The sequence below is a fragment of the Amphibalanus amphitrite genome, unplaced genomic scaffold (assembly GCF_019059575.1).
Source record: "Amphibalanus amphitrite isolate SeventyFive unplaced genomic scaffold, NRLGWU_Aamphi_draft 000305F_arrow, whole genome shotgun sequence".
Lineage (NCBI taxonomy): Eukaryota > Metazoa > Arthropoda > Thecostraca > Balanomorpha > Balanidae > Amphibalanus > Amphibalanus amphitrite.
In genome coordinates, this window is record NW_024881800.1 from 20,350 (window position 1) to 46,086 (window position 25,737).

The following is a 25,737-nucleotide window of genomic DNA, read 5'->3' on the forward strand; positions in this document are numbered from 1 at the left end:
CCCATCAGGTCGTAATGGCAGCTCGTAAGCGCACCCCGTTAGCTAGCTCACACCAGCCCCCGGTCCCGGTACCAGACGCAGTCATCAACTCAACAGGGCCATTTGCACCACCGGTTCACCGCGGCAAGACTGGCGCCATGAGGCAGCCCTGGCGCAGCGTATCAGTCCTGGCGCACCAGATTTGTCATATCATACAGTGTCAATCTTAGAGCACCGAGTCAACCCTGGCGCACCATGTTATTATGGGCGCACCGCGGCAACCCTGGCAAAGCGTGTCAACCATGACATACTGTGTCGCCCTAGCGCACCGTGTTAATTCTGGCGCACCGTGTCCACCCTAGCGCACGGTATCAATCCTGACGCACCGTATCAATCCTAGCGCACTGTGTCAACCTTAACGCACCTCTCTATCTTCTCTGACCCCACTCTGCCCCTCTCCACAGACCGAACGCTCTCTCGGGGCCTCGCCGCGCTCTGCCGCCGCCATTTTGTTCGTTTGTGGTCGGTAATCGGCCCTTGATAGCGCATTAATAGCGGCGCCGCCATACTGGCCCGCCCGGCGGCGGCGGCGGCGGCGGCTGGAATGGGCGGCCATTGGAGGGCGGACTGCCACCCCACCCCCCACCGTCCCCGCCCCAACCGGTATCCGGAGAGTGATATCAACAGGATGGGACGGGTGGGGAAGGGGTGCGTGTGGGTGGAAGGGGGGGGGGGGTAACTGGTCAGGGCACAGTCCGAAGATGACAGACGAACAGGGGCAGACGGACAGGAAGACGCAGACGAAAGATGACAATAGCTTGAGGAGATACCAACACAGACTGAGAGTCGAGAGACAAGGACGCGTCGAGTAAGGCCAGCTACAACTGTCTTCGCTCAGAAAATAATAAATTATACAGAAAAATAATAATTCGAATGGTAAACTTAACTCTGCACTTACGTCGGCTGGTAGCCACCGCCCATAGATTATCGTGTGCTTATGTTGAGACATGGCCCTCCATTATTTCTGTCCAGTCACGCTGCCCACGAGGTGCATCATCATATGATAATTCAGGCCCGTTCCATCAAGAAGTATACCAACAATCATCGCATGATGGCTATTGTCAGACAAACTGCTGGCGATTGTTCCGTAACTACAGTTGAGCCACGCCAAGCAGTTAGGCCAAGTAGGTACTTCGCATGACGCCCAGCGAACGATGCACATTGCACAATGCACGTTGCAGAAGGCATGATAAAGACATCACGATTGATGGGAACCAGACAGCTGGCAGCCGAACTGTCAGACAAGATGCATGGACATTTTTGGCGACGGCTTCAAACATGACGCAGTCATTCAATGAAGTTCCGAGGCGACACTGAAACACAGATACCTACTGCTACAAAACTTTCCATTACAGCGGCAACGATGGGAAACTAAACCATGACACCGAGACAGAGAAAAAGGCCTTCTGCAGAGAATAAGAGTGAACAACGTGCAGTTGCATTTAAATGAAGTAAAGGAAACTGCAACGAAAATATCAGACATGCTTTGAAAAATACGTGAAGCTGTGAGACAAACAAAAAGACAAGAGGCATGAACAGGAATCCAGACTCCTCCGAACCACAACGAAGAATCCTGGGGCCACCAAATTAGCAAACATTCATCACACAAATAAATAACGACAAGGGGCCAGCCCACCGCCCGAAATGTCACCCTGCCCACCAATTCACGCCATGAATCAGTCACGACCAGAGCAGCGTCCACGCGCTAATAAACACCCTGTGGTGGCACGTGCGTTCCCGCCGGGACGCGGGGAGGGTCCGCCCTGCCCCGCCCCGCCCGCCGTACCGCCGCCGGGGTTACTTATTAAAGATGACAAAACACAGCCCAGCTGTCACGGAACGATGGGGAGAGGAGAATAGGGGAGGGGAGAGAGACAGTGTCCACTGTCTACTGTCCAGACATCCTCTCAGTCCCGCACCGGATACTGAAACTATAGCAACAAGCCGGACCGCATCCCGATTTTCGCTCGAACACCCAAGTTCCCGAATCAGCTCAGTGGGTTTCAAAAACTATTGAACCACGGTGATTTGTCTTAGAGCGGCACAGATGCGTCAAACTATAGCCAATACCATACTTTATCGGTGGCACTGTAACAAATGACCTGAGCAAGTGGGTCAAACGACGCGCCCGGGGAGCAGTACTAAATAACGGAACGCACAGAGGCGCCATCGGAGGGCCCAGTAAGGAAGTGACATCTCCGAAAATAAATGACACCGCCGCTGAAATACCCGCTAATGATGTGGAGAAACTGTATATGGGCCGCGAAAGTAAGTCCAAGTTAGCGAGAGCTGATGCGTGGGAATAAAGTTTAGGTGTCGATTGAGGCGTTCAGAGAAACAAAATAAAAGATATCTTATCCTATCGTTACATGTGGATACCTTCAGTTTGTATGCAAAAACAAAGTCTCAAGGAAATTATACAAATGTAAGGAGAAAAGACCAATACTCGTACAAGTTCAAAAGCATGATGTGACTGGCTTGTTTATTAAAATCCGCAGATGGTGGGCAGTATTTTCATTTAAATCATTTCTAATAAAATAATATCAAGCAAGCGCATATGAGTATCACATTCCACGCTTCAACAGTCGCCGTAAGTACCGTCCTAGCCGCAGACACCAGACTAGGGCACCACACCAGACACGCCAGACTGCCGGCGACTAAACCGTGGGAGTCACACATAATACGATAATAACCAGAGGCCACATGGGACGGGTTACTGGTGACATTGGAAAAGAACGTGACACAAATATTTGATAAATTTATTATCTTTGATCAATTTACTAAATAAAATTTCTGACAAATGATGGCATGACACTGTTTCGGATACTCCAACTAGATCCTAAAACACTGGGCCCTGCTATTCATTCTGACACCCCCAAGACAAATCAGTTCTTCCAAATTGGTTCCGCCCATTCTTTGTCCGTCAACAACCCATGTTCCTCCCCAGCCCCACCCAACACCAAACAACAAAACCCCGTCCATTTATCTAACGGAGGCGCGACAAACGACCTCCTTCCCCACACAACACCTCACCACCGCTACCGCCACCCCTGGTCACTACCGTCCGCCCCTCCCCTCCCCAACTCCACCCAGTAGTCGAAGGCCGGTCAAAAGAGCGTCGCCCGACCCTGGCGACATACCTCCGCTCGGTAAACTGTCACGGGACGCTGTTAATTACCACACGGTGACACAGTCTCATTATGTCCCCCAGGATTTGGTTCATTAGAACACCGAGGGGAGCCACGCCCTGGCTGGTATCGGTTCGACGTACTGTCACAATCGACATCGACAGCTGATACCCTCCGCAACCCGCCACTCCTTCGAATGCAGCGCAGCTGCTGTTCGGCGCAGAGAAAATATAATGGAAGTCCATGACGTTTGAAATAGTTGCACGTTAAGCCGGTTTACATTCTCCACTCAAAATTAATCCCATGATGAGGCTGGACAACATCGAACGTAGCTCATAGCTCGCCCTTCCCACCGCGAACATTTGCGGTCGCGCTAGCTCCGGTGACTTCAATCTCCCACAGCACACGACCACCAGCGCGTCTTGCGGCACAGTCTACCTCCCAGGTCCGTCTCCTACCCTCCCACCGCGCCGGCCGGGTCCAGCCGAGACGACCGTCGTCGTCAGTCCCATACGACCGCGCCCCGCGGTGCCCAAAGGATTACTCCCAGCGGCGGCACCGGTTACATCTGTCCCGCGGCCGACGACGGCCCGTTCTCATGATTCCGCGACATTTTCGGTGGCCATAAATACCGCCGATCGGCGCGGCTCGGCCGGGTAAAGGCGGCCGCGGCGACGGGCCGCTTTGTCGGCACAGCGGTACACCGTGTCGGCGCTATGTCCAAGGCTGCACGGACCCACTCTGCCGGCCGGCGGCCGTCTGTCAATGCGGCCACCACTCGCGACGACATTCGGTCGACACGGGGGGCCGCGGCGCGCGCGCAAAACGAAAATCGGACCGAAAAAATCAGCCCCGTATAGTACCCAATGCACAGCGGGAGTTGCGGACGACCCAGAAAAAAATCCACCCGGTCCGGAGAAATATGATCGGCAGAGTCGGGAGAGCAGAGAGAGGAGTGAGGCGGCGAATCGACGGACGATATTTACGATGACTGCAGGCCTTTGAGTCGGACCGTGTTCCGCGGCTCTCACAATCCCGCCCATTCTTCAGTCGAGCCCGCATAAAGGTGAACTAATGAACTGCCCACTGAGAAAGTCCCCGTCGCCGAAAAGTTCTCACGGGTTCTCTCGGTCGAGATGTATAAACAGGTGGGATTTTAAGTGTCGCAAAAAATATAGAGATATTCCTGCGGAATTTGACTGAATAACTCCGGGAATAGGAGGAACACAGCGCGGGCAATCCCAGACAGATTGGTGGTGAATTATACACTTCTTCAAATAATAATAATAATAAGCTCAAACGCAATCACCATCACTTGGCGATAAGCAAGCAAGATTAGCAAGATAATCAAGCGAGCGAGAACGTGTTGTTTCCCAACAGAGACAACAACAAGCTTTCAGATGCAAGCTTTCAGTGACACACTGACAAGGCCCAAGTGATGCATAGCGTCGCCCAGCTAACTAGTCGACCTCAGCGACCCGCCCTCAGAGCCTCGATCCCACCAGCCCGGCCCCGAGCTCATTGCCCCGAGCCGACTGACCTGGTGGCCTTGTGCTCCTCCTCGAATGCCTTCTTCTCCTCTTTGGACATGTCAACCACCTGAAGCTCGAAGGCGGCAGAGAAGGGGACGATGAGCGCGCCGGGGTCGCTCTTTTCCACCGCCTCCTTGATCTTCACCAGCCTGACGGGAAGGGGGCAGAGATCAGAGGTCAGCAAAGGCCAAGATCGACGGTCAGAGAAGGTTAACAACGACAACAGATGTCAGGTAAGATCACACCATCACTGGACGGGCGCAAAATGACCATTGCAGTCGGTGTGCTCTTAAGCCCCTACTACCAAAATTAGATCACTGGTGATCAGCATTGATTAACAGTTGTATCAAAGCTGGTCAACTGCGATCCAGGATGTCAAGAAGGTCATCAGATGTTAGGGTAGCAGTTCATTCTATTGGGGTAAGGAAGTATGCCCCGAGGTCAACATCAGTCATGGATTAGGTAACATGGAGGCCATCTGCTAGTCATTTGAACAGTATGAGTATAGCTAGAGCCAAAGGCTATTTGTGATGTCCTTCAATGTTGACAGTGGAAGGCTGTTTGTCGGAAATGAAACCAACTCATCAAAACTAATCAGGAAAATGACAGTGGAGTTGTATGGGAATGTATCGGTATGTGAGCTACGAATGGGGTTCACTGAAATTAGAGGCCAATCACGGAATTAATTTCAATTGCGTTGATAACCACGGTCACTCAATTTCCACAATCATCGGAATAAAAATTGACGACCGACCACATCACCACATAGCGATCACAAAGTAAACAAAAACCATTCACACAACGCCTAAATACCAAATAGCCTCCAAAAAAAAGATCCAATCGCCAGCTCAGACTATGTATCAGACTGTCTTCGTTGATCTGTGACGGTACTGAAGAACTTCACACCAATAGCATTTAGGGACAAGGACCTCCCGCAGCAGACAGGAGGTCCTTCCGTGCGGTACCGGAGCGTCCGTCCTGTTCCGCCGCCCTCAGCGATACGACCTGCCATTATCGCCACAAACAACACCGACAAAAACGAACACGGCCCCGGCGCCAGAGACTTGGCGCCTGTAAAGACGGGTCGGTCTGTTTCGGTGGGTAGGGACCGTCAGTGGAAGACGTGGGTTAAACGAAGACTCCAGTTGCCATTTGTATGTCAGATTGTGTTTCTCAGTTCCAACCGTTTCACGATAAACGACTGTATGTCATTTAGGCGAGTTTTCAGTAACCGGATTGAAGCCACCGCACTCTGCATTCCCTTAGATTATAAGACCGCTGATACCCTACGAAACAAGGGACGCTCCATCTCGCCGCCACACCACCACGCACTCTTCCAAGACCCTCATCCCACCCCACACCGATGACCGGCTAACCCGAGCCCGGCGGCAGACGCCCCTCCCCGGACGGCGCCGGGCGGTCGGCGCCGAACACTTAGCCCGTCAGGCGTGACATGACCTCTGACCCTCAGTATGACGTCATCGGGGTATATGTGTCATTACGGCGCCCGCAGTTCCACTGGTCTGATGAAATGGTAATTATGGAGTTATCGTGAATGCGGAGGTGGCATCTAAAGCGCGGTGGGCGATGGGCGTAGCGCGAAAAGCGATGGACGTGCCGTGGAAGGGAAGCTGAGGGCGATAGTTGCGATGGTATCAGAGGCATTTGCAATGGAGCTGGTGGTGGCAAAATAAATTAATTAAAGGTAGTGTGCCACCTTTGAAAGATTTCCCATTTTATTTTTCCTAGGATAAGAAGCTTCTGTTTTTACCTAATATCGCAAAAAAAAATCAAAAATGGGCCTGAAATAGTGCCTTTTTCGCCTAAAAGTTTATCGGTTTTTAGATATGTATAACAACTGTAGTGGGCTCACCTGCAAACAGGCGTCGGGCAACAATCGCGAATGCGGCGCACTTGTGATAATAAGCAAAGGTCATTATAGTGTTACGACCATACGACGTACGGGAATGAGTTATCAGCTGTCTAATCGTAGACAACACAATGTCGAGCCTTAAACTGTAAGCCCGTATTGGTATTGTTTCTTTTATTTGGCTGTCGAACATTATTTATGGTTTGAAATATGATTTTATGTAAAATAATTGATATGATAAAGCCGTCTTATAAGTTATGACCCCATTTCACCACACGCAAGTGGCAGAAATGACAAGATCAGCTGACGCATTTTTCTTGGCCGAAGTCAGAGCGCGCAGCCCGACGCACCACCACCGCACCACAAAGTATGAGCAGAAGCCGCGCCCAAAGCCAGGGCCCCGGTAACGTGAGGTAGCCGAGTCGGCGGCCCCGGGCTATCACATGACACCGGGAGGACGCGCGGCTCCGGCTTGGGTCAGCGCACGCTGCCCTGACTCGGCTACCTCACGTTACCGGGGCCCTGGCTTTGGGCGTGGTCTACCGCACCACCTAACAGGAGTGTTCGAAACCGCAGGAGCTGATGATGAACGGGTTTATCGAAACTTGATTGGATGAGCATATCGGTAATAGCGATTTCAGTGTGTGCATTTATTGTTCATAGTGGTGTGAAATGTGGTTGGGGTACGACCGACAACCCGTCGGGGCGAATTTCGCACTGGGGTACTCAAAATTTGAAGAATTTAAGACGTTTCCATGAGTTTTGAAGGTATGGATAAGTTCTAAAAATCCGGTTCTCCTTATCTGGGCCATTAACTCCATACGGTCCAAGAAAGCTGGCACACTACCTTTAATCGATCAATGTGCCACAAATACGACATAGTCGACCGGGGCTTTTTGAAATGCGGGACTATGTGGGTAGTAATAGTGACACTATCAGCAGTTCTTACGAAACATGCGTAGAAGAGCCTAAAGACCAAACCCGAAAACAAAAACGGCCAGGAAGCCGAAAACAGCGCAGGGGAGGGACATCCAGGTCGAAATTTCCCTTCCTCTATATTTACGCCCGATCTGACACCAGCTGGTACGGCGGACGCACGCTGGAGTCCTGTTCTCTGCCGACATGCGGGCCAGCTGGGACCGGTGGCACGCACCTGCCCCCTCCCCCACCGCGCAGATGCGTGTCTCCCCCCCAGGATATGGGGTATGGTGACACATCGGCCGGCTGTGATTGACGGCACCAGTCCAGAGCGGTGTGAAATACTCAACGTGCATGAATCACGAGGTGGTAACTGGTAAGGTGGTTTTATAACGTGCACGAATCCTAATTCGACGGACGTGCGATATGAAAAACAGCTTACTCCAAAAGCGAGGAATTCCTAACATCACAATTCTGACAAATCTGTAGCCAATTAAACATCAGCCCCAATCATCTCTGCTCCAAATGGAAACTCTCAGTCGCCATAATCAAACACAATCGAGTCGTTCGACTGACAGCGGTGTTAACCAGTCTGCTGCGGCACCTCTGACGCACGGCGGCGCGCCACAAAGGAGGCCCGCGCGCGTATCGGCGCCACATCTCGCCGCCGCGGCCGCAGTGCGCCGTAATTGCCAGCGAGTGCGCCACGATTGGATCAGGGACCGCGGCGCGGCGGGGCTCCCGCTGCATGAGTCGGCAGCGGCCGGACGGCGAGGGCAGAAATCAGACGGGCCGCTGACAACTGAAGTTCGCCGCCGCCGCCGCTGGCCAGGCTCCCGGGTCAAATGTGCGGACACTAAAGTGTCGTGTCAACAAAGCTAAAAAATAGTCCAAGTCGTTTACGCATTGGTGGGATATTGAATAGTTTTTTATGTTTAGCGTCTTTCGGATGCGGACAAGATGTATATGTTGAACGAATCGTGAGTTGATGCAGTAACACGGTTCGGTTATAAACCAAATTTGATAAGGATTGACATAATTATCTTCTCTGATATAATTTGTCAGCTTTTTCATAGAGCTAATAAGCGGTGACAATGGCATTACAATCACCATGTCGCAACAACCCATCCATAGCGTGACCTTCATCAGTCAAAGAAACTGTCTTCGTATCACATGTCAAAACGAAAATCATTACAGTGAGCAATAACAATGGCAGTTTAAAGCCTACAAAACACCATATACCGTCCGTTGTCCCGCAGCCTGTCAGCCAGCCTATTATCCCACATGATCGGTCGGGTTAGCAAACAAACGACCCATCACACGTCTCCAGCGGTGGCCCAGATCCCGCAAACAGGTGCCGGGGTGCCCCGCCGCCGCCGCCGCCCAAAACCGGGCCACGACGAACAGCAGAGGACCCAGCACAGTCCCCTGCGATACCCTCCGACCGGGAGAAATTGGCATCCCGCGGTGCGCGCGCACAGCCGAGTCCCCGCGCGGGATTAATAGCGCGGACCGCTCGGCACAGCTACCACATTACACAGCCCGGCGGGGGGTCAACCCTTCCGCGTCTGACGGGCCCGACCGGAGTCGGCCGGCCGTCTCTAGGTCGGGCGGTCACAAATCGCGACCCTCCGGAGCCCGGCGACACCTGGCGACGGGGCGGCGAGGTCGGCCGCCGCACGGGAGCGGCCCAGCGGCGAGAGAACCTGTGCTCCGGAGGTATTACAGCGACGGGGACAAGCCGATGGTCTGATTACAGCACTGGGGGCCGTCCGGGAGAGGGCACTCACCATTTGTTCTTCTTCCGTATGAAGTCCTTCTCCGAGAGGTTGACCAGGTAGATAACCGGTTTGGTGGTGAGGAAAAGGTGCTTGTTCAGGACCTCGATCTGCCAAAGAAACGTTCCCAGAATTTTAGCGCGCAACGAAAACGAGAAAAACGACAAATTTGTTTTCAGAGCAGTGCAAAAGATTGAAAACAAACCATGATTTTCTGCACTGATGAAGTAGCGGTTTATACGTAAACAAAAAACTATGCAACTTTCCACAAAGTTTCATAGTCTTATGATCAACAGTATCATAGAAAGTCGCGAGCTTGCACAAGCGCAGCGATCTCTTGAAGGCAATATTGCCACGTTCGTGTCTCCTGCACCGTGTGAAAATCGTGTGAGTGCCGTGTGAGTGGCATGTGACTCACCTCGTGGGCGTTCCAGTCCTGGAATCGGAGGTGCTTCTTCTCGTCACACAACACCGACTTGATCTTGAGAAGGATATCCTGCCGAACAAAACATGCAATCGTTCGTGAATGAATCCAGTGGTTAGGGGCTCGATTATTAGGCGGCCTGTTCCTTCGGTTCGCTTCCGGTCCTTTCAGTCTACAACTACGGAATAATACTCAAATGCCTTCCGAAACGTTAATACTGTCTGCAATGCTGAGTCACTACCTAAGTGAAAACGTACACAGCGCTCCAGATTTTCACTAGAAAAAGCTCAAAAGAAAGCAAAATGAAAACATAAGTCCAAACCTAACCAATAACCATAGGAAACACTAGTTCTCTGCCATTGCACGTCCTAAACCACCCACCCAACAAACACGAAACTTCTCAATTTAACCGGCAATCCACAAAGGATTCATGTAAAAAAGTCCAAAAGACTCCAACAAATGTGCGTTAACACTCAAAAACCCAAACAATTCACCCAACCAATCTACCCATTTTCCGCACAATCTCACCGCACTTACATATTCGGGTTTAGCCTTTTTATCGGACCGCAGTGTGGTCTTCTCGAACTTCTCGATGTAAGGCAGCAGGTAGGACTCGTCTTTGAGTCGCAGCTCCTCATTGATGATGCCCAGGTCACGGACCGGGTCCACCTCACCCTCCACATGAGTGACGTCGTCGTCGTCGAATGCACCTGCGCGAGAGGGGATGGGGAGGTCACACACAGGTGGATGGATGGGTAGCTTGGTGATAGGATGCTAGGTTCGCCAGCTCGTTGTCTTTTAGAAGGCATTACGTATGCACGTATGATCGCATTGTTAAGCCAGCAATGTGTTAGAGAGATAAACATTGGCTAAATCCTGTTTTGAAAGCTAACCCTCTTGCACTGATTGCTTTTATGTTAGGTACTTCTCAGAGCAAATCAAATGCTATTCAAAATGCGCACGAATTTCGTCTGTAAGATTGTGTGTTTATGTTAAAATATTTCCTTACTGAAACCAAACAAATATATCGCCGATCGGTTCACCATCAGCCACACTGCTAATTTAGCTGGCCTCAGTCACCAGCCACCCAGCGGCAGTATATATTCAGTTACCACGCTCGCCTAACTTTCCACCAGCCGAAATCCTCGGACCTGTCGGCAACTTCACTGAACCTCCGACGAATGCGGCTCAATGAATCGTAAACCACCCCAGTGGGCAAAGGCACAAAAGATGTTCAATTAAGCGGTGCGCCCCGCACAAAACGCATGAGGGAAACAGGCAATGAAAGGCCACCTTAACACAATGATGGCTTGAATTTATTGTTATCCAGTTACAAATGATTCGGGAACATTGGGGAGTAATATACAAACCCATAAAACCACCTGTTGAAATGGGCACCCAATTTCCCACTTTCCAAAGCGTGAAGCGATAGCATCAAAGGCAATTACAGACATAAGGCTGTGGGAAGATTAATTTCCCGGGCTATTTTTAACCGGTTGAACGGATACCCAACCGCTACCCTATCAGCCAAAACAAATACCCCGGCCTCGCACCAGTGCCCACCACCATAAAAAACAACACAATTCCGACCACCCGGGGAGAACAACGCCATCTCAGTCTCCGGCGGCACCTAACCCCCGCCACAAACAGAACCGGTGACAGTACGCAGCCCTGTGCACACCCTCCACATGTAAATACACAAAGTGACGGGCCGGGTATTACTGAGCTGTGCCGCCACGGCCCCAGGTCGCCGCCATCAATTACCGGACACCGCCGGCCGGCCCCGGCCCGCCCTTTGGCGGCGCCCGGCCACGTTAATTTATCGGTCGCACTCTATAATTAAGCATATTACACCGTTGTTCTTATGACCAGAATGCGGCGGCTAGGATTGAATAGCGAGACAGCGACCGCGGCCCGGCTGAATTATGAATCGCCAGGCATTTAATGTATTCGGCAGCCGGGCGGCGTTTTTTCCTGTAAAACAGTCTGAATAGAAGTCGGAGACCGATGTGCGGTAAAAAAACGGCGAGTATTCCGAGGTCGCAATGTCGGCACGCGCTATGAACTCGAAAGGTCAAGAGCCGCCGTTTCGAGGAACGTTGCCACCCACCGACACAGCATGAGGACTGAGGAGTATGCTAACAGTCCGTCCCTTCCCCCTCCCTTAGCACAGCGTGCGAGCCACTCGCAGTCACAAACAAAGCCGCCATCACAGCGTCGGGAACGACGGTCGATGCGTCGGCACGCGAGGCGCCAATCCGTCCGTCACGATAGCCGGTGGAGAGGGGGGGGGGGGCGCACGCAGTGGGCGGAGTCAGGCCGGGGGCGGGACCGGCGCCGCTCCACTGCGCCCCACCCAACCGCCCGCCCCACTTCGTGTCAACAGCGAGGGAACACCCTCCGACACCCCAACACAGGCGTGCATCGTTAACACGCCGCAGCATGACAACTCAATTCTCACCGAAGTCGCTCGGTGGAGGTCATTTGCACCCCATCAGCGAGCAGCGGTAGCCAGGGAATTCGTCACCTGCTCTCTCACCCCTCCCCCCTGAGTTCATCAATCGTGTGCCACCTCGATAGCTTATCATCGCTGACCACAGCTGCCGACAGCGCCGGCAGCGACGGCCGATCGGCGTGCAAAAACGCGCGTCAGCGGCCGACTGTCATTAATAAACAGCTCTGGCCGGGGCGGCAAATGGCCGCCAAACTCACACAGCTGACCAGGGACCAGGGGTCATCAACACACTGACAGAGAGCACGGTCTGACTGTGGCGAATACTCGTATAACCATCCAGTCCGTCATTTGTCACCAAAATCGTATTGACAGATGATCACAGACTACCGAGTCACTGGGATCTCATAGGCTGATGATCACCGAGTCTACCAGATCTCATGAAGACCGTGAGCTACGGATAACGCTATTGATACGACCAACGGAAGATCAAACTTCATCACCAGACCATAGGCTGGACCACATGTACATCTTTTTTTTTGCAATGAGTTAACCCGCGCCCCACTGGGGGGGGGGGGCTATTTATAGCCCCCCTCCCGTTTTTCTGCAATAACTTCCAAACCGCTTGACGAATCGACGCCAAACTTTCAGTACCTTCGGCTGCATCAATTTGACACCTTGAGTCAAAATTTGAACTTCGTAGCTACTATAGGTCGGCCGGAAATGACGTCAGAGTGACGTCATGTTCGTCCGATTTCGACGCAAAACATTGAACCACGGCAATCGCTCCCAAGAGCTCAGTTTTTAAGCTAGATCCAATTTCTTTGCATGAAAGAACTCAGAATTGACCGCGCTATCAAACTGCTATCTCGGATTTTGAAAATTTTGAAAATTTTGAAAATTTTATATAATAATATTCAAAATCTATATTTTTTATATTTTTTTCAAAAAGTTTTTGACTTTTCGAAAAAAAAAACGGAATATATGTGACAGAACGCATGATTATGACTAACTCTAGCAAGTTTTAGCTAAATATCTTCAAAAATGGCCAAGTTATACGCATTATTGCAAAAAATTCACAATTATTAATTTTTCAAATCAATTTTTCAGTACGTATTTGGCATCGTACACCAATATAAATGGCACCATCGTGTTCCTGAGCTCAAACTGCATCCAATAGACACCTTTTTTGTTGAAAAATTTCAACTTCAAAATTTGACCTTTTTTGACCTGAAAGTGACCTGACCTAAGCTAATTTCGACTCAAAATGACCTTGAATGACACAGACGACATCAAATTCGAAATCTATGGCCTAAATGGACCATAAAACATGTGTCACGTGACCGACGCATGATATATTTTCGTGACCTGTGATGACCTGACCCTGACCTGAAAATCAAAGTACAAGTTTGGTACCCTCAAGGTATCTAGAGCATCTGTTCACGAGTGTGGAAACCAAAAATGAGCCTGATCTGACTTGTAAGACGGCGGCCAGAGCCCAAAATGTGAACAAGCCAAAGTGCTAATAATTTTTACTTTGACCTGACCTGTGACGTCATCGGTGACCTCGAGGTCAATGAAATTAGGTTTCGCTCGACAGTTTTTCCGGGGCTATCAGACGCCGTTTGAATTTTGACGATCGGCCCAGTAGTTTCGGAGTTAGGAGGGGGGGCTATGAATAGCCCCCCCCCCCCAGTAGGGCGTGTTATACACAGACCCCAGTGGGGCGCGGGTTAAATCCTAGTAACGAGTCGGAAAGGCATAAAGAATGAAGCTATCGACTTGTGGGAGACTTGGGTCAAATGCATTGCGGCCAAATGCGACTAACGATGATGAATTACCATTCGTCCAATAAGAAACCAGCAAAACTGCAAAAAGCGAGGGAGCTGTGAGAAAAATATCCGAATGATGTGCCAAATCGTTGAACAACGTGAATCACCATCACGTCACGCTATGGCTATTATTTACTCTACGATGATCTGATTCACTTCTAGAAACATGACCTCGTGAAAATTGGGCCTCTTGATATCGTAAGCTAGAATTCACCACACACAAACTACTCCTGTTTCACCCGAAATTTCATGAATCACCAATCACCATATGCCGATGCCACCACATCCGACAATAGCCTTCAATCCACAGAACCACTATCTACCGGCCTCTTCATCGCAACTCCTATACCCCTTTTACACTCCCTCCTCCATGACGACCCCGACCGTCCGATCAGACCCACCAGAGGAAATCGGACCGAAGGTGCGGGGCCGGGGTCGGCCATGACGCGGCACGCGACTCGGCGGCTCCCTTTGATGTCGGCCTTCAGAGATGATTGACACCCAAATGACAAAATTGGCTCCACGGGGGGGGGGGGGTGAGCGCAGACAGAACACAGGTCACTGGGGTGGGGGGTAGGGGTGGTGAAGGGGCGGGACGGAGGCATCAAAGTCGAACCGCGCGGTTCACAGAATTGAGGAAACTTTGGCACCCGAGGGGTGCAAGCAGCAAACTGAACCGATATGCGTCATCGCAGCAGGGGGTCAGCTAAGGTCACGATGACGCCATCAGAAGTCACCATCCCGAGGCACGCACAGAAGTATCCGGGTATGACGCGGGTTTCAAGAATACGTGATCGTATTCATATGAGCGTTCAGCACCGATTGTAAGGTTCTGATTCAGGGCGCGAGAAATGACCGTGAATTTCCATTCGACAGCGTAAGGTGTAGGATAAGGTAAATAGACGCATTTCAGCCATCAGACGACAAAGCTTGATCATTTCTATTCTTCTTATGGATAAATGCGATCACAGATAAGTCGTAACAGTTTCTGTCGTAATTTATTTCAATTAATTAAAAACTTTAAGCAACAAAGGCTTATTAACGAATATTTATCTGAGAGACGAAATGAAAATAAGAAATAAAAACCAATATTCTTAGCCTGAAACACATTTTTGGAACATTTAGGCAAAAACTGAATTTAAGAAACACGCCCACATCCACGTCCTATAAGACTCTCGGAACGTACAATCACCCTCAATTGTCCGAACAACTAATTCAACCAGTCACCACAAAACGTTGAACCTCACCCAGCACTGCCCCTTCCCTCTCTCTCGTTCGGACATCTTCATTATCGAGCTCCGCCCAGCTCGTCTTCCAGCCCTCTCTCCGATCATAGGCGCTGTCACAGCCACCGTCCAGACCACATCCCACTACCCGCTGTCCACCGACATACAAAGCAAACATCATCACCAGCCGGCCTTTTTTTGTCGGCGGCCGACCGTCCCTCCGTCTGGGGCAGCTCGGACACCGAAAATCAAAGCGATGCGGCGTGTGGATGCTGTCCACTGCACCCACATCAGACGGCGATGGAGGGAGAGGTTTGGGGGAAACTCGAGCTAATCAACCCTCCGCGGCTGGCCGAGGAGGAGGACGGGCGATTTGGGAGCGAGGGATGAGATGGGCTGGTCTCGTTTGTACGTGACTGTTTGATAGACGGTGCCGAGACGCTTTGGACTCTGCCATGTGGCAATGGACGTGATGTCTAAGACTAACTTGGGAAGTTAGTTGAAGAAAAGTGAGTTCATTATCCGACCACAGAAGATTCTTTGAATATGACAGCAATAGACTTGACGCAGGCCTGACGCATTGGTAAGACGCAGACACGGTGGTAATACTCCGGAGCTACAGCGATATTTTCCAACATGCAAACTGCACCTGATTTTTTCCCCTCAAATGTAAACGTGTCACTTGACATAAAGAAACAGACATCCTACACTTCAAGACACGCACCGTTCACTTCCCTATCCGTATATCCCACCAGTCAATCATTCAAGCTCAGACCCAATTTCTCATGACCCCATATCCCCTCCTCACCCTAGGTGACCCAGTCTCCAGTGACCCTCTCCACCTGTCATAACTCTGCCTGAGGCGAGGAGCCGTCCAGTGCCCGGCGCCGCACAGTCGCGCGGGGTACCCTCTGATCAAGCCGCCCTGTCACAACAGCGTATTACACTGACGGCTCGGGTGGGCCATGACTGTATCGCTGCAGGCTCGGGAAGGTAGAGAACCGGAGGGTAGGTTTGGGAGGGTTCTTAGATCAATTTGGGGACGGGGGCATGCCGCCCCAGAAGTGTCGATCAAATGGTTTTGACCCAGCAGGGATAAGAGGAGCAGAGGTTGGCAGTTTTTAGGGAAAAGTTAGTAACCACAGTTCTCTCGTGACAACAATTGACATCATCAGAACTCCATGCATGCGTCATAATGTCAAGACGCCATTCAGAGATATAAAAGGAGACATGAGGCGCACGCTCGCGTCAGAGGGAATAATGGGCAGTGCGCACGGCATTGGTAGCACTGGAAAATGGAATGAATGGAAATGAAGATGATATCGCAATGATTGTTAGGTTTGGTCGTTGACAAAGAAAGGAAAGCATCTCTATTCATTTGAGTGAATTAGAAAAAAGTCAATTAAAACTAATATAAAGTACATTATTTTTAAGCTATGAACGAAATAAAGGTGAAATTTTATCCGCAAGACGCATGTTTATTACCTTCACATATTCTATTTACCTCTCAACATAAACACAGCCCACAACCTCATCCAAATGCGTCTCCACCCACGACCGCCCACCCCCATCCAAATAGCGGTCCTTTGGTGTGTGGGAGGGCCCAACATCAGTGGACTCTCAGCGACACCGGCATTACCGTACCGACACCCGCAATCACCGCCTCAAACCGACCGGTCACAGCGAGCATAGTGCGCGACAGCAGACTAGCTACAGCGAGCGACACTGGGCCAGCGACAGGAAGCGTTACTAGCCAGCGACAGCGCTGAACTAAACCAAGAAGGAGCGAGACACTGGGCCCACGACTAAGTGACCAGTGACAGCGTGCGATACTGGCTAGGCGACATGGCGGAGGTAACTATGTAGTTACGACCTTCCGCCCGGTCACGGCATCCAAGCAGTGGTGACATTGTGATGAATGACGCGGCTATTGACATCGGGGTTCAGCGCTCAATTGTGACATTTTGATAGGTGATGGATGGGTGACAAGTTGAAACGGTTTGAGCATTGGTACCCCGTGACACATCTCCCATTGACAGTGAAGCTATTTCCAGCCAGAGATAGCTTTGAAAAAGCAAGAGGTTTATGTATACTCTGTGTGCGACTAGCATAATTGTAGTGGCAAACGGATGCCGACTTCACGATATAATGTTCACTTTGTTTGAATTAAGAAAAATTAATAGGGGAAGCGATGAAGTAATAAAAGCGGGGCAGATCACATTCACAGCCCCCTGAACCTACTCCCATCACCTCATCTTTGCCGTTGATAACATCCTCCTCTCCTGCCCCCTCCCCTCTCGAGCTGTACTTACGGCAGAGGTGGAAGAGGGCATCACAAGCCTTGATGTGCGACAGGAAGGCGTTGCCGAGGCCCTGACCCTCGCTGGCGCCCTTCACCAGGCCGGCAATGTCGGTGACGTTCAGAAACGCCGGCACCTTGCTGTGGACACAGATAAGCGGGGTTCGTGTCAATTGTCTTCCCTGTTCAGTGGTTGGGTCAAATCAATCGGTTCACTTCAGTGTATTTTTGGAAAATGCTTCGGTTGAAAGTTGAAAGTGAACTTCACGAGCGATAAAGTGTGAACGCGGCATCGGGCATGTGGCAATAAATTCCATAACAGCCATCAATAAATTAGTGAGAACCTCAACCATTGTAGCACACTACATATATTTTCCGAAAAGACGTAAGTATCGGACACCGAGACAGCGGCGGTAGGATGAAAGCGTCACCGCCGAGGATAATAAGACACCGGCACTCGGCGCCACCCCCTTGTGACCCACAATTACACACAAACGGACAGTCAAAATTACACATCCGGCCATCCGCAATTACACATACACCTCTGATCGCACCACCGCGACCGCAGATCAAACCCGGGACAGCCAGGTGGTCGCTGCGCCCCAAAATACAACACACGAGGAAAAAACAGCCGTCCGGTTGCATCGCAAGCGCGCTGTTTGGCGGGCAATTTGGCGCGCCGAAATTATGGCGCGCCACAGCGACACTGATCATAACGTCCGGTGAATCGTATCATTCCGCCCGGTAATCGTACCGATCCAATGTGTAATGAATGTTTTGACCGGTGGCGCCGCGGCCGCGCCGTGTGTCTCATCCGCCGCAATGGCCGCAGCTGTGGTTCGCGGCGATCCTGGCGCACCGGAGACGTCTGACGGCTGGCGCCGCGCCGTCGCGCAGGAAACGTCGACGCGCAGAGGAATCCGTACCAATCGGCGTCGATTGCGGATAATGATACGGAGAGGTGCGGTCGCCGCCGGTCAGAGGGTCGGTCAGAGGGCGGTCAGAGGCCGGTCAGGGAGGCGCCAGATTGACGGCTCGAGCCTTTAAGAAATGGATGTAAAGCGGAGACATAGGGGAGATAAAACGAAGACGAAATAGAGACTACAGAGTGGCAGGTCATAGACGGAGAGAAAAAGGACGGCGTGATAACAGAAACGGCGCAAATTATTTGCATCCCCAGAAAAAGATACAGTTTTACGACGGATACATCCGAAAAGGAAGAGAGAGAAAAGGGAAGAGAGAGAGAGAGAGAGAGAGAGAGAGAGAGAGAGAGAGAGAGAGAGAGAGAGAGAGAGAGAGAGAGAGAGAGAGAGAGAGAGAGAGAGAGAGAGACCCGCCACCGGTCCCAAAGCGGCGAGTGCCTGGCAGATGGCGACTGAAGGCGGCGTCGACCGCTGAAATTCCGACCGTCACATTTGATTGGCCAGGTGATGTCAATTACCCAATTTTGTGACGACTGATTCAGACCCCACGCAGAGGAAAGCGTCCACGGGAGACGTGGGGAGAACGGACGGACAGCGGCCGGAAACCACATACTTCCGGCGCAGATTCCAGCACGATGCACCGTGGGTATATGTTTGCGGTACATCCGGCGGCTGCTCTTTGAGGAATCATTTCGGCTTGCTTTATCAGCAGTAAGGTTGCGCTAGTACAATTAAATAGAACTGTATCAATGTCCCACATGAACTCGTTCTTAGTTTCATTTTCTAGCTATGGAAACTTTTACTGCCTGAATAACGCCATGTACGACGGCCTATGTCGACTTGGTAACATTCTTGTTCACCTTTTCCGTTACGTCCAAGTCTTTAAGAATGAATTGCATTAAATCGTCCTTCCTTTGAGATTAGTATCTCCCGTCAAATATCAAATGATGCAAGATCTGACAAATGTCCTAATTACATCACATACAAACGCATACTGCACACACAAGATGATCGTAGCGCTGTAATAGCGTAACTTTTCGACTGTCGCATTCCGTTACGCGTCGTCACAGCCGTCAAACGATCAATTATGTCACGGACGACATGATGCGCTAATTACGTCACTGGAATTGTCACATTTCCAACCGGCAATTGTCGCAATCGAAGTGATATGTGCTTTTGAAACGCCACTTGATGGATCACTATTGCTTATGGACCACTGGGCTCTCTAGGCTGAAAGAGACGACGAGAAATGCAATAGATGCGCCACGTATGTCTATATCATTGACCTGTGCGGTAGCGGAGGCATAATAAGAGCGCTGACTCTGATTCGTGCCGTATGCTACTTTTGACGCGTGTCCCGTCAGACTTTTGAGCCAAGCCGATTCCAGCCTCTGATCCGTGTTTCCCCGTTCCAAATTTCAAGTCATACCCAACTCCGGCTCGCGCCGCTCAAACCTCGGACCAGAGCCTGTCCTCCGTGTCAGGACAAAACCATGCGTGTCAGATTGACACCGAAAGTTCACCCCGCAATAGCACATAACAGCCGGACTGGACCGATCCCCGCGCGGCCAATACCCGTTATTGGCGGACCGGCGGCGCACAATGAGCCCCAGTGAAATATGCCCACCCTTTTTTTACCGTCCGAAATCAAGGATTCGACTCTGTTCGACAGAACATGATCGTTATTTTGCCCAGGACTCATAACCCGTCGTCCGCACGGGCTAATGGCGAAAAAACGCGACCACAACTAGGTCAGACACCGTATTCAGGCGAACAAGATCGGCCGTAAATTATATCAGAAATAGAAAAAGTGATGGGTGAATTAAGTTATTATGCTAAAAAAGAACTATCGAGTTTCACCCGCTGCAGTAAAATGCAGTGACTTACTTTTTACCATTTCGATAATACTCCAATGCGTAGGTTTAGTCAGAATCATTTTAGGGCGAAATTCTTGGGTTATCAGACCGCAAGATAGATTGAAGGGATGCCAAAAAAAAAGAAACAGCGGAATGGTAGACTGCTACTGCAGGAGTATCCAATGTCAGCACAGAAATCGTGGGACCTAGAGGAAACCCATTAGTGCCCAATGCCCATTGTTCCAATATCATTTGTGGTTTTATGCGGGTGTCAGTAGAACAATGCATTATTTGTTCCTTTTAACGTAGCGTTGTGTGCCATCAATTAACGCAAGCCTCCAAACTTAAACTTCCCAAATTATGCAAATTACTCTACCAGAAATATTACAGTTAAAAACATACTGGCTTATTGTCGAATGCCGATAGACATTGGTCAAAGCATACCTTCATTTAGAAAAAGGTGTAACTAAAGAATCACAAATCACTTCTTTCACCCTTAATGAAAAGCATAGCCTAAGAAACAAAATGCATGTCTTAGGTTTCATACTGCCTTTCAGCAGTATGGAACAGCACACGGTTATCGCTACTCAGCACCAACCGACCCAGCCCGGTGGGCCCACCGTCCCCAATCGGTCATGTTTAATCGATCCGAACGTCGTCTTTGTCCAATCATCATCATTATCGGTCTCCAACCGGCCATTGTCATACTGTCTACCATTCCAGTCACGGCCGCAGTCACAGAACCGGCACAAATCGCCCTGGAGAATCAGAGACGGCTAGGACGGCCATATGACATAAAACGCCATCATGGTGTTCCATGTGTGCGGGCAGCGGCGGCGGCGGCGGCGGTGCGATCAGCCCGCTCCCAGGCAACGCTTCACATGATCGAAAGTCATTAGATCAGCCAGCTGTCCGTCGGCACTTCTGATTGGCTCACCGCTGCCAACATGGCGCCTCACGTTGCCATGGTGACCGGCCAGCAATTACCTGCGTCGGCAGACGCGAGGTGTGAAGCACCGCAAATGCACAGGGTTAAGTTTGGTGTAAATCGAACGCCGCCTCAGGGCAGAAATTGGTGCCCGGAGACCGTAAACGCACGTGACTGACCGTTCATTAGTTCGTCATACAGGGGGGTTCGGGCGAAAGACGGAACCAGAAATGTAATTGGATTTGTCCGAGAACAATAATCATTGGCACAATGCACACGAAAAGCTCAGGCAAGATCAATAGACAATTTTGAGGGGAATGCATGCGTACCTGAGGAAATTTTGAACACATGTAACTGGTATGCCATTCAACATGCGACAACCAAACGGCTAAGTGCAAAGGCCCGTGATAAACGCGATATTGAGGCAGAGCAGGACATAATTTATTTTTGACATGGATTCTTGTCACCCAAATGAAAAATAAGAACTAAGGAAGACCTCGTAAGAACTTCTAGACGCCGTGAAAATTCAAACGGCAACCATCACCATTCTACGCTGCGATGAACTATACTTCCATGATACAATCAATGTGAACAAAAAACAAGCGCTGGAGCCTCCCGTCCTCAAGCAAAATACCCACATCATACGCCATTCTCCAGCATCGATACTCAAAAGCGTATATTAAACGACTGACATTTCATTCTATGGCCTATTTAGTCTTTAGGGTGGAAGGGGCAGGTAGGTAAGATTCGTACCCAGTCGTGAACCACTAACAGTTCATCCCCAAACCGGCAGATAACCGCCAAGATATGAAGGCCCGTAAGGATCGCGTGGCACAATGCGATAAAATGCACGGAACGCACGCAATGCCATTAGCCCAGTGTTTGTGGCGTATAAACGGTTACGCCAGGTTATCGCCTTCTACGATAAGTTTCTTTACCGTACATACGGTTTCAGCAATCGAAAGCGGTTTCCGGGCTAGTTTCATCAAACGGAGCAGCCGAGCGGTAGTTCTTTATAGTGGCATTTCTTGCTCTTTCCTATAGCAAACCCGAGCATACAGCGGTCAGTCCAGACAAGAATGAAACTGCGCCTGTGTGGGTGGTTCTCCAAAAACAAAACGCTTTAGGCAAAGTACGTACACACAGATTCACGCCAGTTAGCTATCGATAGCGAGCCAGTAACGTATAAATTACCTTAGAAGGGAAGCAGATAAGAGAAGGGTTAATGGTTAATGGTAAATGATAAAACGATAAAAAACTATTTAAATCACAGAGAGTCGGTACTGTTAAACAATTCACTAATCACTGCTAGCGATGATGACAGCCCACGCATCTCCATGCATCTAAGACCTCCCCGGTACTGCAAGGCCAAGCACCAAGCACTACACACGAGCCGAGATACGGCAAGAGAGGTGAAAGATGTCTGACCGAGACGGTTTAGGTCGTGCGGACTGACCTGACTGGCTTGTAGTGCTCTACCAGGAAGTCGTACCGGGCGTCCGGCACCGGGACACGACGTGCCTGAAACAGAGCACAGGTCAGACGCGTCCGAACACATGATACACCGCACGGCTGGACGAATCTCGGGAGGTCAGGTAGGTCACACATTTGTAACGATGGGTCTGTTCATGGTGAATCGGGTTACGGTGGGTCGGATCACGGTGGCTCAGGCAGCATTGGATTGATTGAGTAGTAAGATGGGTCGCGGTGATCAAGGCCATACTGGGTTAAACCATTTGGCCATGGTGGGTTACAGACTTGTCATCAGACAAGTCCGTGGGTTACAGACTTGTCATCCGGTCATAAAGGTCGGGAGGCAAAAGCAAGGTCAGAAAGCCAGGTCAAGATGGGTCAATGGCGGATGAAGTCATACCGATTCACGCCATTCCAGATCCCCATAAGGCATACCCCCTAACAAATAACAGCAAATCTCAATGCCAATGCTTTGTTCGTCGGGATACCGGTAACACTGATGCACATTGAGCAGTTATGCACAATCTCTCCGTTAGATCTTCCGTTACTCAGTACTGTACGCTAATGTGAGGAAAACAACACCATCACTGATGAATCACGATCCCCGAGTCGTGGTTTTGCGTTCCGTTCTCTCCAAAACAGAGCATCATGTAGGCGACTGTTATCCACCCACACGATTGTTGTTACGTGGCTTTGCAATCCGTTAGCATCAACAACAATCTTGCTGAAATCTTAGGTAAATCGCACCATCTAATGGTGTTGTGTTGTAGCGCTCACCACCGAACGGATATCAGAAACCACGGAGAGAGAGAGAGAGAGAGAGAGAGAGAGAGAGAGAGAGAGAGAGAGAGAGAGAGAGAGAGAGAGAGAGAGAGAGAGAGAGAGAGAGAGAGAGAGAGAGAGAGAGAGATAGAGAAAGAAAGAGAGAGAGAGAGAAAGAAAGAGAGAGAGAGAGAGAAAGAAAGAGAGAGAGAGAGAAAGAAAGAGAGAGAGAAGAGGAAGAGAGTGGGAGAGATAGAAAGAGAAAAGAGAGAGAGAGAGAGAGAGAGAGAGAGAGAGAGAGAGAGAGAGAGAGAGAGGTGGGAGAGGGAAGGAGAGAGGGAGCGAGAGGGAGAGGGGAAAGGGATATAGAGAGGGAGAAGAGAGAGAGAGAGAGAGAGAGAGAGAGAGAGAGAGAGAGAGAGAGAGAGAGAGAGAGAGAGAGAGAGAGAGAGAGAGAGAGAGAGAGAGAGAGAGAGAGAGAGAGAGAGAGAGAAAGTGAGAGAGAGGGAGAGAGAGGGAGGGAGAGAGAGGGAGGGAGAGAGAGGGAGGGAGAGAGAGGGAGGGAGAGAGAGGGGGGAGAGGGAGAGAGAGCGCTCCCTCGCCGACGGACTGTGACGTCATCATTACGCCTCAGACGGCGCCGCTGGTCGGTGCACCTACCGAGCGTACAGCGGTGGTATTCTCTCTGCTAGCGGTGGGCCAGAGCACCGACCCCTGCACGGACTGTGATCGTGCCTTCCGTACCGACTACGGAAAACGGAAAGGTAACCCACACCGCTACAAAGTGCTTCGTACGGTGGATGTTTTCGGAGAGGTGCCAAAGGTTTGTACGCCGTCTGATCGAAAGGTGACGAAGTGGGAGTGGATGGTGGGAGCGGGAGTCTGTAGCGGGAAGGGGCCGGCTATAAACCGACATAGGACAGAGCTAGAGAGGGGGTGCAGGAGTGACAAGGTAAGCCATTGTCAACCAGAATCAACTCTTTAGCGCGTTTTAGGTCGGTGTCACCTATTAAAGCCATGACGTCCTAATAAGCCACTTGACATTACCTCAATTACTCGGTGTATGACCTTGGTAACGTAATTTATTCATTGTGTGACGTCACATATTCGTTCCGTGACGTCACATGTCCGATTGATGACGTCAAACACATGTGCTCCGTGACGTCATGTGTCTTTTTCGCGGGTCGACTGCGTCAAAATGCATCGCTTCCGCCGCCAAAGCAGATCTGAATCGCTTCCCAGATTTCATCGAGCTTACTTCTCAAAATAAGCCCACGGTCAAGTTCACAGCCGGTCATGACCTCGCGAGCCGGCACAGTAGGTCATCACCCTCTTGGCGGGACCTAGCAGGCGAGCTCACTCATGCCTCCATCTATCGGTGCGATCGGAGCTCTCCACCATCTAACCCACTCCTTCGTATACTCGTTCTACAATCCTCGCCGTCCTTCGAGCAGTGTAAGCAGTAAGCCAGGCGAGCAGGCGTCACACATCCACCGGTGTTCTCCGTGAGCGTTTGACTTGACAGCGCCTGGCAGTCCACCGATACACCTACTGTCGTCTTGATGGAGATAGCCGCGACTGTCACAGTGGATCTCAAACCACCGAGAGACATCACAAAACGGACCCGATGACTGTTACACGCCATAGATCACCATAGATCGCTTGAGCTCACAACAGATCGTCACAAACCACCAGATATCACCACAGGTCCCTCGGAACACGTCAAAGCCATCCACAGACCGACATCGCACCATCGGCTCTCTGTCGCACCTTCTGTACTCGACTGTCGGTCACTGGCGAGCGACACACGGCCCCGCCGCCACAATCACAACCAAATTGCTGCTCCTGGCTGGCCGGCAAGACGCAGCCAAATGCGTACGTGTCGCCCAGAAACTTGTCATTGTGTCGGTCGTAATGACCGTCGAGCCGTCGGATAAATCATACGGCGCAACTGTAGCGCACGGAGGTAATAATATACGCAGGGCGGAGGGTGGACGGTGGACGGACGTCCGCTGCCCGGGGCCCGGGGCGGGGGCGGGGGCGGGTCAGGGCGGGCCCGCTGTTGGCGAGGCGTGTGACCGTGTCGTGACAGTGACCAGGTGATACGGCGGGAGGCGACTGAAAGTCTCCAAATGTGTGTCAAAGCTGGCGGCAGGACGAAACGGGGGGGGGGGGGGGATAAGGGCTTCTTTCGGTCTAGAATGTGTTTCTATGCATTCAGGATAGAGAACTAAATGAACACGGTCATTAAGATAAGGAAGATTTGCATCATTTCTTCACGCATAAAAAACTTATCG

The 25,737-nt window shown here is 50.8% G+C and overlaps 1 protein-coding gene across 1 annotated transcript in view; it reads right to left on the reverse strand.

Moving 5' to 3' along the window:
- Positions 1-25,737, reverse strand: part of LOC122388011 (obg-like ATPase 1) — a 43,776-nt gene that overhangs the window by 16,301 nt on the left and 1,738 nt on the right. Inside the window, exons 3-8 of the mRNA XM_043378748.1 lie at positions 22,662-22,722; positions 17,512-17,639; positions 10,227-10,399; positions 9,684-9,761; positions 9,278-9,375; positions 4,708-4,848 (exon numbers count right to left, since the gene is read on the reverse strand). Of these exons, the coding sequence (XP_043234683.1) occupies positions 4,708-4,848; positions 9,278-9,375; positions 9,684-9,761; positions 10,227-10,399; positions 17,512-17,639; positions 22,662-22,722 (679 nt within the window). The remainder of the gene's footprint in view (positions 1-4,707; positions 4,849-9,277; positions 9,376-9,683; positions 9,762-10,226; positions 10,400-17,511; positions 17,640-22,661; positions 22,723-25,737) is intronic.